This window comes from Peromyscus maniculatus, chromosome 4 (genome assembly GCF_049852395.1).
Source record: "Peromyscus maniculatus bairdii isolate BWxNUB_F1_BW_parent chromosome 4, HU_Pman_BW_mat_3.1, whole genome shotgun sequence".
NCBI lineage: Eukaryota > Metazoa > Chordata > Mammalia > Rodentia > Cricetidae > Peromyscus > Peromyscus maniculatus.
Window position 1 is genome coordinate 51,292,367 of NC_134855.1, and position 16,460 is coordinate 51,308,826.

Here is a 16,460-nt window from a genome sequence, read left to right on the forward strand (position 1 = left end):
AAACCCTACCTTAGAATAAACCTAACACGTATCAAATTGCTATAAATATTTCTAAATGCTTAAACACAATTTCTGCCTTTTTGCCCTGAGCGACTCTCTCAGGAAGCTGAGGGATCCATTGTTAGTGGGCTGGAGACTCAGAAAGAGTTACAGAAATGTGTCCCATGGGAACCTGGAGCAAGAAGCTTTTTCTCCCCAAGCCTCAGTTTCCCCATATAAGAAATAAAGGCATGGGTGATCAGTGTGCGGCTCCCAAGCAGCAAGGCCCCCATGGTGGCGGGGGCTTTGGGACGAAGTGTATCTTGGGGTCTTCCTGAAAGAGGACGCACCAAATTCCACGACAGGCTCATCAAAGGACCAGGAGTCCAGCGACGACATTCTTTTGGGACGGGATCATCCGGACGCAGGACAGGTTTAAGTGGGGTAGGAGAGAGTGTGGGAAAGGTGGGGGTGGGGGGGGAATGGCTCTGTTGAGAACCGAGTGTGAAGAATGGGGAGACGGTGGGAAGACGAAAGGAGCGAGACCGGAAGACGCGGAAGCGGAAGACGCGGGCGGACATATTGCAGAGAGCCCTCACTTTCCGGCTCTGCGCACTCAGAAGGGACTGGCTAGGCACTGAGTTTATCTGGATGGAGAAACGGGGCCTACTGCTTCAGAGCCGCCCTGAAAAGCCTAACGATCCACACTCCAGGCTCCCCAGCCTGCACCCCAGGAGACCCTGACCAAACACATCCTTTGTGTTGCCTGGCTTCCAGAGGTCTCAACTAGGTTCTAGCCTCAGAAAAGACTGGGCCCTGGCAAAGCCTTCTATGGTAGACGTGTGCCAGAATGCCGATGCACTTCCGGCACAACCACATGCCAGGGTTTGACTTCATGCACAGAGCGAAGGGGGAAAGCCACTGTGCTGGCTCCGTAAACAATCCCAGCTCTTGGGAGGTGCAGACAGACGTCGCAGACCAGCTTGGACTATGCAGCAAGACCCTTTCTAGGTATTTCCCCCCCTTTTCTAAGAAAAAGTAAATAGAGCAAAGGTACTTACGAGAGCAAATGTTGGTGGCGGTGGCGGTGCTGGCGGGGGAGGGACAGGCATCTTGGACAGTTAAAATTTCAACAGCCTTGTGGATAACTCTGTAAAAACAAAACACATCGGTTCATTAGCTCATTCAGTGGTGTCTGTCCGAACCTCCCTCGTATTCTGCCGCAGTGACACAGGTCGTCTTTTTGAAGGGCGTGGGATGCACTAGTTCTCCCTCAGCGCTCAAGCAGGGCTGTCTCGGGGGACCGTGGTGGGAGAGGGGGTGCAGGGGCGCTGAAAGTCGTGCCCAGTACCACGACTGTCCCCCACTGCGGACCACAGTGGAACTGGGCGGCTCCAAGTCTGTGCCTGCAGAAGCAGGAAGATTTTCTGGAAGCTACTGAAAATGAATCCCAGTCTGGTCCAAACACTGCAAGGAGCACATCCTCTCCCTCACTCATTTGCATAAAATATTTCCTGCTCTCCCACCTTCCAGCCCCCCTTGAATCAGGTCCAACATTTTAGTAAAATCCCTAGGTGGTTGCCCGTGGTGGTGGTGGTGGTGGTTGGTGGTGGTGGCGGCGGCGCACATCTTTAATCCCAGCACTCAGGAGGCAGAGGCAGGTGGATCTCTGTAAGTTTGAGGCCAGCCTGGTTCACAGAGCAAGTTCCAGAACAGGCAGGGCTAAATAGAGAAACTCTGTCTCAAAAAATAAAAAACAAAAAAATCCCTAGATGGGTCAAAAGCATTAAAACAGAAGAATCTTTATTACACAGTTTGCGCTTTAAGCCAGTGAGCAGCCTGGGACACTAGCCACCTGAGTTCTATAGAACATATGCCCAAATTCCAAACACAGGAATTATTTGCCTTTATTCTCAATAGTCTCCCCCAAGTGCAGAAAACAATTTCTTAGAGCTTAAATATTAATTTAGCTCAACCACTAAAAAGTTGATGTGGAAAATTTACGCCTTGCAACAAGCCATCCATTGAAATACTGTGGACAGCTTGCTTCCTGTGAACAACATGGCTCGATTCCTCACACCTGCTCCTGAACAAGACTGAAGACATCTGGGACTCATTGCCTTCAAAGGGAGCTAACTATGAAATGGAACTTAGCCCAGTGTGGTGGGCACCTCTGCAATCCAAGTACTGCGGAGGCGGACGCAGGAGAACCATGGCAGGTCTGAGGCCTACCCTGGGGGGAGCAGGGTGGCGAGTGTATTTTCCAGGTTATTTACTCAGTTACTAACTTCAACAACACTGCAAGCTAGCTCAGCTGCGTTCATTTTACAGCCAGGAATTCCAAGACCTAGAAAAACTGAGTTCCTCACTAGAAATCCCCAAGTTTGTTCATTAGAATCATGTCCTTTTGGTCTCTGCTCTCCCACTGGGCTACACTGCCCTGCTCCCTGCCATTGGAAGCAGTTTTTTGGAAAAGCTTGTTTGTTACCTAGGCTGGAATCCTTTGAAGTAAGCAACTGTCCTAGACTAGGACATCTCTGCGGCTCCAGATAAACCATCCCCACGCTCACCTCACTGCTAAAAGGCTGCTGCCATGTACTTTAGCTGACTAGCGTCTAAGCATGGTCTGGACCCTTCCAGGCTGAGCCTTAAGGGAGCTTTTTTCAAATCCCAGAAATTCCAGATGCCAGTCTTGGCACATCACTCACCACATGGATCAAAGAAGACCAATTTTGTGTCTCCCCAGGCTGGGCTCACTGCCAGGCCCACATCTTGGCTGTCTTCTTACCAGACTATGGACTCTACCAGGTCTCCCCAGCGACATAAAGTAAGGAGCAGGGATTACAGGAGCAGAGGCAGTGCTCGTCACTGGAATGGCTCACAGTACCCCTACTGTGCCATGAGGCTTGGGCAAAGAACGTATGTATCTCAGAGGGGCTTGCTAGTGTTAACTGCTGAGACTCTTTATGGCAGCCTGGGACTTCCTGTGTGAATTAAAACCCCCAGACCTTGAAAAGCAGGGCTTTCCAGTGTCTTCTACAGCCTACATGTGTTAGAGTTGGCCTTCCTGGGGGACCCTGGCACCAGGGCACAGACCAGCATTCCTGTCTGGATCATCACACCCACAGGGTCCACAGATGGAATCAGGCACTTGTGAATTTGGGTGACCCAAATCAAGTGAATATTTTAGAAGTACAATGCCGTGGTTCAACGCTGCACTGGACAGCACACCCTGATCCTAGAGCACCTGGGTATCTCACGGCTGGGACCCATTTGTTAACTATGAAGCGCTGGTTATGAAGAATACCATGAGTGAAAGAATTGCTAGCCCACTCCCTTTTCTAGAGAGGCTCAACCACAGATTTGCCCCAGGAAACTCACAACTTCTCCAATACGCTAGGAAGACAGAATTACCCCGGAACATAAAATGATTTTGAATGAATGAATGAGAGAATTTGTTGGCCATCGAAATAAGCTGCTTCTTAGTCTAAAGCTAATTAAGAATTCACTCTGTAGTTGACTCTGAGGCCCACACCACTAAATAATCTAAAGGGAGGACTTCCAATAAACTCACTGGGAGCACCACAGTCGGCGGAAGGGGGCGTTCTAACCCTGGGGGTGGGGGTGGGGTTCCATTAGAGAAGACCGGAAGTGGCTTTATCCAGTTGTGGGTTGTTGTTTTTTTTCCTACTGCTGGGGGCTGTTTGAAAACTCAGAGCATCTTGCTCTGTAGACATTGCCAGAAGCTGCCCTTAAACCCTGTGCCACATAAAACAGAACAGAGGAAAGTAGCCCTTACGCCACAAAAGGGTTCAAATAGTTGGGTGCTCTGTGTGCCCTGTGTGTGGGAGGATGGGGGAGGGTATCTCAGAAACAAGGCAGCAGACCTGAAGGCCCAACTGCTCTCCTGCCCTCGGTATTTTTACATTCTTTCTATAATTCAAGTCCAATAACAGTTTATATATAGCGCCCTTAATTTATTTCCATGATTGCTTGTGTGCTCCTGGCCCCCTTCCAACTTAGTTTTGTTATTTTTCTCCCCTGATTCCATGGGGGAACATTGTGGAAAATAGCAGGCAACCCAGAAATAGACCAAAAGTTCTGTTTGTCCTGAGGAAAAAAGCATTCAATAATAATTAACTTTTAGATTAAAACGGAGCTGGGGAAAATTAACACCCAGAAATGGTTCTTATTTTGATGTATATCCTCCTAGCTTATAAATACATGTATGTATGTATGTATGCCTGGGCATCTATCCACCCCTCTGTCAGGCTGGGGAAATGTGTTTTCTCTCTCTCCCCCTCTCTCTCCCTCCCTTCCTCTCCCCCCATGTTTGGCCAAGATATTAATACAAGAAGTTTTAGAATACATATAACTCACTAATGTTTAAATAAGTCAGAGGTCTTAAATTTGCATTGTTATTACAACCATAAAAATAAATAAATGTAAGGGCATTCACTCCAGAGGCCATGGATCTACTCAAAGGCACATAAACTTATTGAGTAATATGCAATTGCTGCTAAAATCGTGAATTTTTTAAAAGCTCAGAGTTTTGAGATTGCTGCTGGAAAAATTCTTCTTGATTTTATCCTTTAGAGACTCCACAACGAAAACCGAGTTGGATGTCTTTAAGACCTGAAAACCCTTAAAACTAATTAAGGTGAATTTGGCTTTGTTCTTCAACTTCCTGTAAAAAGGGCTCCACGGGAAAACTGATGCTCACAGTAAACCACAGTCATCCTGTTTCTTTAACACAATCTTTTCACAGGTGCAGTTGCCTGTAGTTTCTATTTTATGACACCAGTTGCTAGGCAACATCTGCTCTTCCCCTCCCCTCCCCCCAACACACACTTGGCATCCTCTATGGCCATTTTAGAGACTTAAAACCTGGGTAGACAGGCTTGTCGCTATCACTGTTGGTTACTTCACCCCTCCCGAACTGAAGGTTTGCCCCTAATTGTGTCCAGTGTGGAGCCCACAAGGGCTGCACCCAGAACCCTCCACGGTCCCCTGCACTTGTTCTCTGCTTGCTCAGCTGCTCATTGGAAACAAGAGCTTCAGTGATGTCTAGGGCTGTTTTCGTTCTCATGGTAGCTGGTTGTGCCTGCTGCACTTGGAAGGCCACGGCTAACTCCGACACACCTCATTCAGAGTTCTAGATAAAGAGGTGGGTTGGGGCTGAGGCTACAGCGTGCTGGTAGGGTGCTTGCCAGCATTGTGGCCCCGGAAAGCACTCTCCAGAGAACATGGAGACTGACCTGGGACACAGACTCACAATTTCTCGCCAACAGTGACTGCAGGAGAAACAGAGGCTACCATGAAGTTTACATTTTAATCCACTATGTTACATATCTAAAAATTAACAGAATTTTAATTTTTAGGCATCCCAACCCCTTCTAAAAGTAAGACCATGATGTTGACTCAGCTACCTCTGATTTAACTTAAGGGAAAAGGGCCAGAAATCTTTACTTCACGTATATAAGTGAAACTGATTTTCTTCCCACGTCTTCCATCCTTTACTAGTGCCTTCTTTAAGGGGCTCGAATCTCAAAGCTGAAGTTTCCCTAAATCCTCAGTACCATATTTAGTATTCCCAAGAGGATTAATCTCTGCCTCCAACTGGCAGTACACACACACACACACACACACACACACACACACACACACACACACACACCACTCAGGTCAACATGGCCTTGTAATATGTGCTGAAATGTCACCAGATTTATTTCTAAAAAGGTCAAAATACTTAGAAAGGAAAATATTTTACTTGTGATTAATCATTTGAAGCATATTTAATGTTGCTATGATAATTAAAACAAAACATGTTGTAACCCCTGATTCTCAGGACCTGGAAACCAACTGTTCAACTTATCACATGAGTCCCGGCTGCACAGGTGGGAAATGCTCTTGGAATCCAGAAAATCTCCTCCACACTCAGCAGTCAGGTGGCCCTGGGCAAACAACTTAGCCTGCCTAAGTCCAGTTTCCACTGTGGATGGGCATAATGGTGCCTACTTAATTAGGGTTATTGATGAGTTAAATGAGGCAGGGCTTAATAAGTATTAGCCATTTGTTAAAAGTTAAAAACTAATAATAAAGGACAAGCAAAAATAAAGGACAAATCACACACTAAGTGACGAGTGAGTGTGAAACCTTAGCCCCCATGTGCACACCCATGTGCACACCCATGCCACCTCTGAATCAAAAGGAGATGAAGAGACACCTGCATAAGTCAGTCTTGGGGGCTGGAGAGATGGCTCAGTGGTTAAGATGTCTTACTGCTCTTCCACAGGACCCGAGTTCGGTTCCCAGCACCCATATCACAGCTGCTTGTAACTCCAATTCCAGGGGAATCCTATGCTCTCCGGCCTCAGCAGGCACCTGCACACACGTGATGCACATGAACTCACAAAGACACTCATGTGTGCGTGCACACACACACACATACACACATAAATAAATAAATAAAAATAAAGCATATTTTATATTTCCCAGAAAAATATCCTTATTAAGGTATTTCTTATTCTAGTTTTTGTTTCAGTTTTACTTTTTAGAACTTAAGGTCACAAAATACAGACATATTTATGACAATCCAAAGTAAATGTTCTTTTCAATAGAGGGCACATGCCTAAAAAAATTGGTAAGAAAAAAAATAGAGCCTATCCTTAAGAGATAAATGTATCAGAATTTAAAGAGGAACTTTACACTTCCAATAGAAGTTTAAAGAAACTTCTAACACAAATGATGTCTTCATTAAAACATTCCCCAGACCTCAAGGGTCTGGAACGTAGCAGCTCACCTCTTCTAACATGTTGAGCATAGGTCTGGGGGAGTCCAGCTTACAGGCCAGAGCTAGAATCTGACTTCCTCAACAGAGTGAGGTCACTGCTGGCACCAGGGACCAAGCAGTCACCACAGCTCCTCCAGGCTGCGTCCCCTCCACAGCTTAAATGGAGGCTTTGGAGAGTTGGGCACAAGTAACCCCAGATAAACTTTGCAAAGGGCATCAGAAAAGCCGCCTGTGGTTTAGACAAGTCATTTAATCTCTTTAGACCTATAAAAAAGAGTTGTGACTAGATCAGAACCAACAAAATGGTGTGTGCGAGGCTAATACGTAACACTGAGAAGCCCAAAACAATCTAAGACCCACTCTCAGGTGAACCCAAGGCCATAAACCTTCCTTTGTTCCTCCTCCTGCTCTTCCTCCTCTTCCTCCTCCTGCTCCTCTTCCTTTTCCTCCTCCTCCACTTCCTCCTCCTCTCTCTCCCTCCTCCCCCTCCCCCCCTTAGTCTAATCCACCCCTACTCGACCAGACAGTCTACACGTAGCCCTCTGCTTTCTGAACTAGAATTCTTCTGAGGCCTTCATTTACACTTGCATTTCTACAAACAGCTACACATTAAATTAGTGAAGAAAACTCTTGTGCCTACTGACTAAAGTTGTCTGCACCCTCCTTAGTTTTAAAAGTCACTCTATAGTTCTGCAAAGGGAAAAAGGAACATAAGTTGCTTTTTTTTTTTTTCAAACACAGCCTAGAGGACTCTTTTTGATAGAAAACATTTTCTTAATCCTGCTCCATTGGTCTCTGTGTGCACAGCTTTAAAATTTAGAGTTACATTTTACAGTTGACATAATTTAATATTAACCATATTGAAATTAATTATGACACACGGTACTGAGTCTGATTAACATCAGTAGTTGCCTCTGTGCTGTTCTGGTGTGGACTGAATTATTCTAAAAGACAAAACAAGGTGTTCCTAACAATGCCCGAGCCTGGAACACAGCACATCTGGCCGCCCAACAGCCTCAGCCTCAGCAGGTACAGAGCAGGGTGCCTTGCTTTGAAACCGACAGAGACTAACTTATACTTCAGAACATCCGATGGCAGGTCTAACTGAAGACTCGGAGGCAGTTCTCTGGAGCTGACTTGACTTTACACAGCAGACGTATGTTAACTGACACAAGCCCCCATTTCGTGGGAAAATGGGAAAGAAATTCATGTGGATCCAAATTTGCCCAATGGTCAGGAAAAAGTCTACAGAAAAGCTCACTTCCATCTTGGCTCCGAACACGTTCTGAAACCCTCACAACCACCATAGCAGGCGGCAGGAATAAACCACAGGGTTTTCTAGAGAACAATTAAACAGCTTTATCTCGACAAACGATGGCCCATTCAACACCATTTAGTCCTTCCCTTTTGCTGATAAAGGAAGGAAATTTAGTTTGAATACAGTTTTTCTTACCGTTAAAAAGGCAGGCATGATCAGGGACTCAGGCAGAGAGAGAGCAAGCAAGACATGAGCCATGACAGAAAACGGTCCCTTAAAATGGCATCATCTTCTCACACAAGCGAGGGTTGCTTCTGGGCAGCCATTTTGGACAAGCTCTGGCCTCCTGTTCAGGGTGACACACTGAGTCAGAGAGGCAGGCAGCTCTCTGTGGTATTCACTTCCTGCCTGATTAATTTCTCATTTCGTCCTTCCTCCTTTGCTATAGAAAAAGAAACTAAATTGGTTTTACTTAAGAAGCAAAGAAAAAAAAACCCAAATTAAAAAGTTTCTCCTTCCTTCAGGATAAAATGTAACCACTGGATGCCCTGAGTCGGTCTCTGTACCTCTCTCCAGTTAAGAACCTTTTTTTCTTTTTTTTTCCCCTCGACACCACTACAAAAATAATTACTCCTGGAACTTGAGATTCCTTCAAAAGAATTCAATTGGAAAGCACAACTCTCAATTCTGACTATTTCATTTAGCAATATTGAGAAGAGTCACTCGAGAAATAAAAGCCCTTGAGTGCACTGAGAATTAGTCTAAGTGAGCCTTCCTCATTTGCAGAGAACATTCAAGTATGTGGGGAGAAAGTCGGGGTGCAGGTGAGGTGTGCAGGTTGAGCACATCACAGCTAGCAAGCTTGGAAATGCCACTCGGGTCTGAGCCAGGCTAAAAGACACACAGGGCAGGCAGGCTGCAGATGCATCCCCCTCTAGACCAAATGTGTTGTTTCTCCTCTCCACACTCACAGGGCAACGGCCAACTCTTTACGAAGGTATTGGACAGAAGCACACAGAAAGTGAGGGCAGACGAGGGATTTAGATTTCCTCTGAGGTGTATGGCAAGGGCCCCCTATTTCTCAGCCTTGGGTCGTGTATAGAGTGTCAGAAAATATCCATACAATTCTCTTGACACACCTGGGCAACTCATATGCATTTTTGCAACACATACCACATGACTGAGAAAAAGGCGGCATATTTCAGAAATTTCATTGTGAACCCTGCCTGTGGGGTCCTCATTCAGACTGCCCAGAGACTACAAGTTACCCGACATTCCCTTACCTAGGCAAGTATCTGATAAGAAAGCAAGGGGTGGTTTCCATGAAGACTGGGAAGGAGAGGCCTGTAGGATGCGGTGGGACCAGGAATATTAAACTTCCTCTGGTGCTTAGGATGGCGCCATCTCAACACCAGAAGTACAGATATTGGAGTGCTGGACAGAGGAGCCCTAAGTTTGAAAGGTAGTAACCTCAGATTTCCTGAGATCCGAGTTAGGCCCTGGGCACAATTCCTAGAAGTGGACATGGAAGGGTGAGTGACCAGGGTCCTTGACTTAGCCTGGCGCTGTGAAGATATGCAGGACCTCTTTCTTGCCTAATACAGGGCCTTGAGGACAGTGGTGTTCAAATGGGGATATGAGGCATGAGGCCAAAGAGAGGCGGAGGCTGGCAGCCAGCCTGAAGGCCCTTGGGGCAACAGAAAATGCTGTCAACTCAAAACTTAAATGCTTGAGTGAAATCTTTGAGGAAGTCTAACTATAGCTAGGTCTAAAACAAGAACACGGGCAATGAGATGATTTGTCTACGTATTTACAGAGTTATTTTGAAGCTCACTATGTTAGGTACCCCAAACACACACACACACACACACACACACACACACACACACACACACACACACACACACACACACGGAAGGGGGGCAGAGAAGGGGAGGGAGGGAGAGGGAGGGAGAGAGAGAGAGAGAGAGAGAGAGAGAGAGAGAGAGAGAGAGAGAGACTATTCAGTATGCACACTTTCCGTGGCTCTTCTATTCATTAGTGAAAGGTTGATAAGAAGGCAGCATGTCACTTAGAAGGCAGGAGCTCCCAAGAACTCCAGGGAGTAGGTATAGAGAATTTAGGTCTATTTCATCTTTAATGAAATCTGTAAATGTAGTCTATACTGACTGTACTTGAGGTGAATTATTATATAAGACAGAATGTGAATTAGATAACGCTCCTCTGCTTAAGCCCCTCAACAGCTTCCACTCATTTCCAACCCCCAGACACCCTGCCTACACCGCAGGGCCCAGAAGATCTGCCTTTTCCTAGCCCTTGGTCATCCAGGCTGGCTTTGAACTGGCTCTAATCTTGCCTCTGCCCTCAACCCACACAGTGCTGGGATTTCAGGCATGACCACCACAGCCCGGCTCAAACCCTCTTGCTAATCCCCATGCACCCCCTTACCCTTTCTGTTCCTTAACTGTACCAAGTTCATTTGCATCTTGGAGCTTTAGACTCACAAGTCCTCTCACCCGGGCCTTCCTCTCCCGGGTCCTTCTCACTGTTTAGATGCCAGTAAAAATGCCCAGGTCCCATCTCTGTTCTCTCTCTCCCTCTCCAAGAGAGGGTTTCTCTCTAGCTCTGGCTGTCCTGGAACTCACTTTGTAGACCAGGCTGGCCGTGAAATCATAGCGATTACCTGCCTCTGCCTCCCGAGTGAGTGCTGGAATTTAAAGGGTGAGCCGCCCCCCCCCCCCCCCCCCGCTTGTTCCTTCTCTTTACAGAATGTATATCATCACTTAATACTGTATTTGTCTCTCTGTCTCTCCTCACCACAAGTCAAGCTCCATGAGAGCTGGGACCCTGCTTGTCCTGTTTTCTGCCGTCTCCTCAGCATCTCATACAGTTTCCAGAGCCTGTTAGGTGCTCAAAACAGTGGATTTGAAATCTTGTAAATTCCACCATGGCACAACATTCCTTTCCAAGCTTGACACAGTCAGGTTCAGTTGTCAACCTGACATAAGCCCAGAGTCGCCTGGGAAAAGGGAAGATCAACCGAAGGACTGCCTTGATCAGAACAGCCTGGGGCCATGTCTAGTCAGTGTTTTCATAACTGCTAAGAGATGTAGGAGAGCTCACCCCACTGTGGGCAGTATCATCCCTGAGCAGCTAGGCCTATGCTGTATAAGAAAGCTAGCCGAGCAAGCCGGAAAATAGTGCTCCTCCATGATCTCTGCTTCAGTTCCTGCCTCCAGCTTCCGGTTTGAGCTCCTGCCCGGGCTTCCCTTAATGATGATCTCGTTATAACTTGTAAGTTGAAATACACCCTCTCCTCCCACGTTATTTTCGGTCAGTGTTTTTATCACACCAACAGAAAGCAAAGTGGAACAGAACTTAAGATGGACAGCTCCTGAAACGATAAATAAGAAGCGCCGACGGCGGGCTCTGAGCTTTGTTGGGCATCACTGAACGGGCTGTTTTCCTGGAACCTCTCCTGCTACTCTGGTCCCAACAGTCATTTACAGAACTAAAAGGCCAATGCCAGACAGAAAACCAAGAAACAGCAGTGAAGGTCTCACCATCCGGTGTCACCCCAAATCAACACCTAGGAAACCAATGCCACAGTGACACCCATAAAACATTCAGTTCCTAATCATTTAGGTCTGTTACACTGTGTTTCCACGACCACCTCTCCAGGCGTCGGGTATGCACCCTGACAGTGCACAGATGTTTCTAATTCTGCATTTTCTCAACCCCAAAGTGCCTTCCTCCAGAATAGAATGACCTCTAACAGTGTTTTTTGGGGGTGGGGGGAGGGGGATAAACACTGCCAGGCTACATGTGTACATCTACTGTAGAAGGAATCCACTGAGGAATGCAACTTAGTCACAGAGGACTGGTCTGACTTGCAAAAGGGCCTGGGTTTGAAACTTGATACTGCTCCCCTCAAAATATTAAAATAGGAAAGTTGACTGATTTAAAAGAACAGAATTAAGAGGTAATCCTTTGCCCAAACAGTTATCAGCAGAGTTATATGAAGGGCTGGTCACTTGGAACTGATCTGAGGAAAAAAAAAAAAACCTAAAGCCATATTCTGCAGTATTCCATTCCCTGTAGATATAAAGTGGCCTAATCCTACCTGAGGAAAATTTTGCAATACATTTCACTGTGTTTTGGAAACAGAGCCAACCCTTTTTGTTTTATTTTTGGAACACAGGCTTGCTATACAGCCCTTTGCCTGCTGTGCCTTAGCAGTCTGGGGGCTACAGGTCCACCTCCATTTCTTGCCTTTTGCTTGGTGAAGACGACACCCCCCCACCCCCACCCCCCACCCCCACCCCCGCCTCCCCAGATCCAGGGCATTCTCACCCCACTGCGCATACAGCAATAGCATCAACAGAACAGCAATTCACAGCAGCCCAGACTCCGGCATACACTTAGCGGTACAGACAGATTTCTTTTCGCTGATGGCCCACTATGTGATCTGAGGCAAGGAAACGAGAGGAGACTGGGCGTGACCTGTGAGGGTGCAGAGGCTGGACCTACCTTATTCATCCTGGTCACACTGGGTATGAAACTGAACACAATAGGGAACTGGGGTGGAGGAAAAGCAAGGATGATGCCCTTCGCTGGGGACTGAGCTGGGCTTGCACAGAGTCCTATCTAGCGACCTTTGTTCACATTTTATTTTGAGTAAGCCAATGCAGACATTGTAAGTGATACACAGTAACTGGTGCTAGATGTGAGTTTTCAATGTGACCCTTATATTTGCAATTAGATCGTTTAAGGTCAGGGAAAGGCTGGTACTGGCTCTCCAGGGATAGAAGGTGGTCATCTTTGGAGTTCATGCTAGTAATGATGTTCCCTATTAATAATCCATGATTGACCGGGAACATGTTGATGGTACACAATTAACGGAAAATACTTAGAATGTTGGGGGTATCCTGTTTGATGAGACAGAAAAGAGAAACTCTGGTAACCAGCAGACAAAGGAAATCAGAGTTTTGTAAACAAAGCGCTCCCGCCCCCCTTTTTGCTTGTGATCTGCAGCCCAGTGGGTGAGAATCGAATCTGGAGCCCTGCAGGGTAGAAAACCCCAATGCTCCCTACTAGTCTGACTCCAATAAAGCAGGAATAGAAGGCAAAACTGTATCAGGAGATGCATCTGGAATGTACTAGAAGTTGACTCTTTGCTGTCTCTGCAAAGCCTTTCTGTTCCTTCTCTGAGAAAGGGGACAGCTGCTTTCAACTCTGTGTTGGGATCCATCTCACCAGCAAGAAGCAGACTATCCTTTTTTTCCCCAGTTTTTGAGACAGAGTTTCTCTGGGAACTCACAGAGATCCGCCTGCCTCTGCCTCCCGAGTGCTGGGATTAAAGGCCTGTGCCACCACACCCGGCTAGGAAGCAGATTATCCTACGAGGAGTTTGGATTTGGCAGCTTTAGAACCGGGTTAGCTGTCTCTTTGGGGGCCCTTTTGAAACAGTGTGTCTAGGGTAAACAGTCTATTAATCTTTTTTTTAAATGTGTATTAGTGTCTTGCCTGCACATATCTCTGTGTGAGGGTGTCAGACCCACTGGAACTGGAGTTACAGACAGTTGTGAGCTGCCATGTGGTTGCTGGGAATTGAACCTGGGTCCTTTGAAGAGCAGCCAGCGCTCTTAACTGCTGAGCCATCTCTCCAGGCCTGCCTGTTACTCTTGAGCTGTTCAGCATCCCTTTACTACTAGAGGAAGGAGTTCAGACCTGGGGAGAGATCACTGCTCCTGTAGCAGTTGGGTTAACTCTACCCTGACTCCAGGGGTAGCAAGTGACCAGCAGGCTTCATTACGGCTTTGAGGGTTCCTGGTGCAGTGACAGGTTCAGAGAGAACATGTGACTACTTCTGAATCAAGGAGATTCGATGGGAGGTATTTTAAGACCCACGGGGCTGGGACTGGCTGTATTGGTGGACATGGGCAGGGGGGCAGGAGGTTTAAGAAGGAAGCTAATTCAGAAAGAACTAGAAGGAAGCCTGAAGCTGAAAGGGCACAGAAATCAAATGTGTGGGCTCCTGAGAAAACCAGAAAGAAACAAACTAAACTAAAAAACACAAAGCAGCTAGAATTTGAATATTGAGTGGCTAGTTAATGATTTAAAAATAGCCCCGATTTTAGATTAGGTGTCATTGCAATTGTTATATTTTACAAAGAACCCTTAATTTTTTAGAGATTTACATTAAGATATTTGTGAACGAAATGGTCTGGATTTGTGTCAAAGTAATAGGGAAATGAGGCCAAGTGTATCGGGGTTCAAATGAGACCAAAGTGGTCCTGAGACGATGGTTCTCAAAACCGAGAGGCAGGCACCATAGGTCTGTGAACTGCCACTGTCTGTCTACTTTTCCAGTATTTGAAACATTTCCATAAAACAAAGCTAAGAAAACAGGCTAACCTAAAGGAAGAGCCTGTGACTCATTCCCTTCTCCATCCACTAGAGGCCGCAGGGGGTTTGCTCAACTGATAGCAACCTGCTCTGATGCAGAGTTAAGGAAAAGTTTGTTTGTCTCAAGATGACCTCTTGGCTTTCGGATTAAACAGGATACTGAGGTCTTCTCCATAATAGTTGAGAATCTAGGTAGCTCTCTTCCCAGGAAGGGATTCAAGTCCCCATATCTGAGACTTCAGTAACAGTGGCAATAAAAAAATTTAAATAAATAAAACCCCAGCCAGTCAGCTAAGAAACCAGAGAACAAACAAGAAACACCCCAAGAGTCAAGAAGGAACAGGTAAGAGCATAATGGGGTGTTTACTTAACGCAGAAGGCCTACACAGGCCTGACGGAGGGGCCCACCGCCTCCCTGTCTTGTTCTCTGCCAGGATGGCCCTCGACACACACTCAACCCATGTCATTCCAGAGACAGTCTTAGCTCACCTAGACCCAGCTCTGGGCGATAGCTGTGAATCCCCAGGAAGACCTTATCATGTTTGGAGCCATGGTTTAAATCAGGGCACTCGTGGGCATGTGGCCAATAGCATCAAAAAATCTTTGTCTCCTCCTTCCTGGAGTCTTAACATCAATAATCCCAGCACTGGAGATGAATCCTCAGCCTCAGAGAGACACTATGGTATGCAGTTTTAGTTTGGAAACTCCAAAGAAATCCGTGGGCTCAAAAACCTCAGTGTCCTTTCATTTATAGCAAGTGAAATCTAAGTGCCCTTTATGTTGGAGGCTGCAGGGGCCCACCCTCCCCTGCCCTCTATGTCTGAGGCTGGGTGGGAGGGAGTCACCCTCTCCCGACAGTCCTCTGCAGCCCGGCCTGCTTCTCCTGCCTCTCCCCATCGCCTCAGTCTTCTCCCTCTCCGGAGCCTGCTGAGTTCTCTCCAAAAAACATTCCTCTCGGCTGCCCACCGCACTCACGGCAGGCATGATCTGGACACGAACCGCTTTCCCTCTGCAGTGGCGGATGCCACTGAGGGCAGAGATTTTTGTCTTGTCTAGTGCTGTCTCCCAGCTGCTTGGAACAGTACTTGACCCATCACAGAACGTGAAAAATACATGAAAGGGGACTGGAGAAACTCCCAGCTCCTGGTCAGAACAGCACTAACCTTATCTCTGTAGGAAAAGAACGTTCTTTGTACATGGGAAGACCATGCATGTGCGCTTTGAAAGCACCATCTTGTTTTCAGTAATTGCATTAAACTGAGAAAATTTTCCAGTTGGTCATCAACTTCCAGAACAAATGTCTCCAGGGGAAAACCCATTCGAAACATAGAGAGTGGTTTCTTACAGCCCAAGGGGGAAACTGCTGGAAAGTCCCCATCTACACCCTGCCATGAATACTTTCTGTACAGGTACTGGGGGCCACTATTGACATATGGCTAAACACACATTCCTTTAGGTTGCCCGGCGATGGTTTGAAGGCCAAGTAAGGCCTGTATAATTCTTACTAGGTTGGGGGCAATGGCCGTCTAGGTTCTTCTCCATCCTCCTCTGTAGACCAGGGTTACTCCATGCCTTTTCTCGGAGGACAGAGCTGTAAGGACACAGAAAGCTCCCCTGGAATCCCAGAGAACAAGGGGAGATACAGCTCTGCACTCCGGACCTGTCATCAGCTCTCTAAATGCTGGAGGAGGAGCTCAGTGACCCGAGATGCCCCTGAGAGTCCTCTGACTACACATGAGCCAGGCCTGGATAGGGACGCTGCCTGGGAGAGGCTGACCCAGCTGCTCTGTGAAGACAGGAAACGGGGAGACATCTGTGGGTCCAATAGTGAGTGGCTTTCCTGGGATTCAGACAACTGGCATTATCCCATAGGAGACAGTCCCACTCAGCACAGAACTGCCCTCTTCAAAGGCTCTGTGTAGGAGAAATGTAGGTTCTAAAGGAGGTGGAAAAAAAACCAAACTGCTTATAGTTATCTGATCCTGGCCCTTAACTCCAATTTATTTGTACATACAAAGCAAT

General features: G+C 46.8%; 1 protein-coding gene and 1 long non-coding RNA gene across 8 annotated transcripts in view; one reads left to right on the top strand and one right to left on the bottom strand.

Moving 5' to 3' along the window:
- Positions 1-16,460, bottom strand: part of Wipf1 (WAS/WASL interacting protein family member 1) — a 113,089-nt gene that overhangs the window by 21,925 nt on the left and 74,704 nt on the right. For 6 of the 7 annotated variants that reach the window (XM_076569681.1, XM_076569683.1, XM_076569687.1 and 3 more), the window contains exon 2: positions 1,041-1,129. In XM_076569681.1, the coding sequence (XP_076425796.1) occupies positions 1,041-1,091 (51 nt within the window). In that variant the 5' untranslated portion in view covers positions 1,092-1,129. Of the gene's footprint in view, positions 1-1,040; positions 1,130-8,225; positions 8,377-16,460 lie in introns of all 7 variants that reach the window. The other variant, XM_076569682.1, reaches the window with a different exon arrangement.
- Positions 542-16,460, top strand: part of LOC143272888 (uncharacterized) — a 39,382-nt gene continuing 23,463 nt past the window's right edge. Inside the window, exon 1 of the long non-coding RNA XR_013050518.1 lies at positions 542-990. This is a non-coding gene — a long non-coding RNA (uncharacterized LOC143272888). The remainder of the gene's footprint in view (positions 991-16,460) is intronic.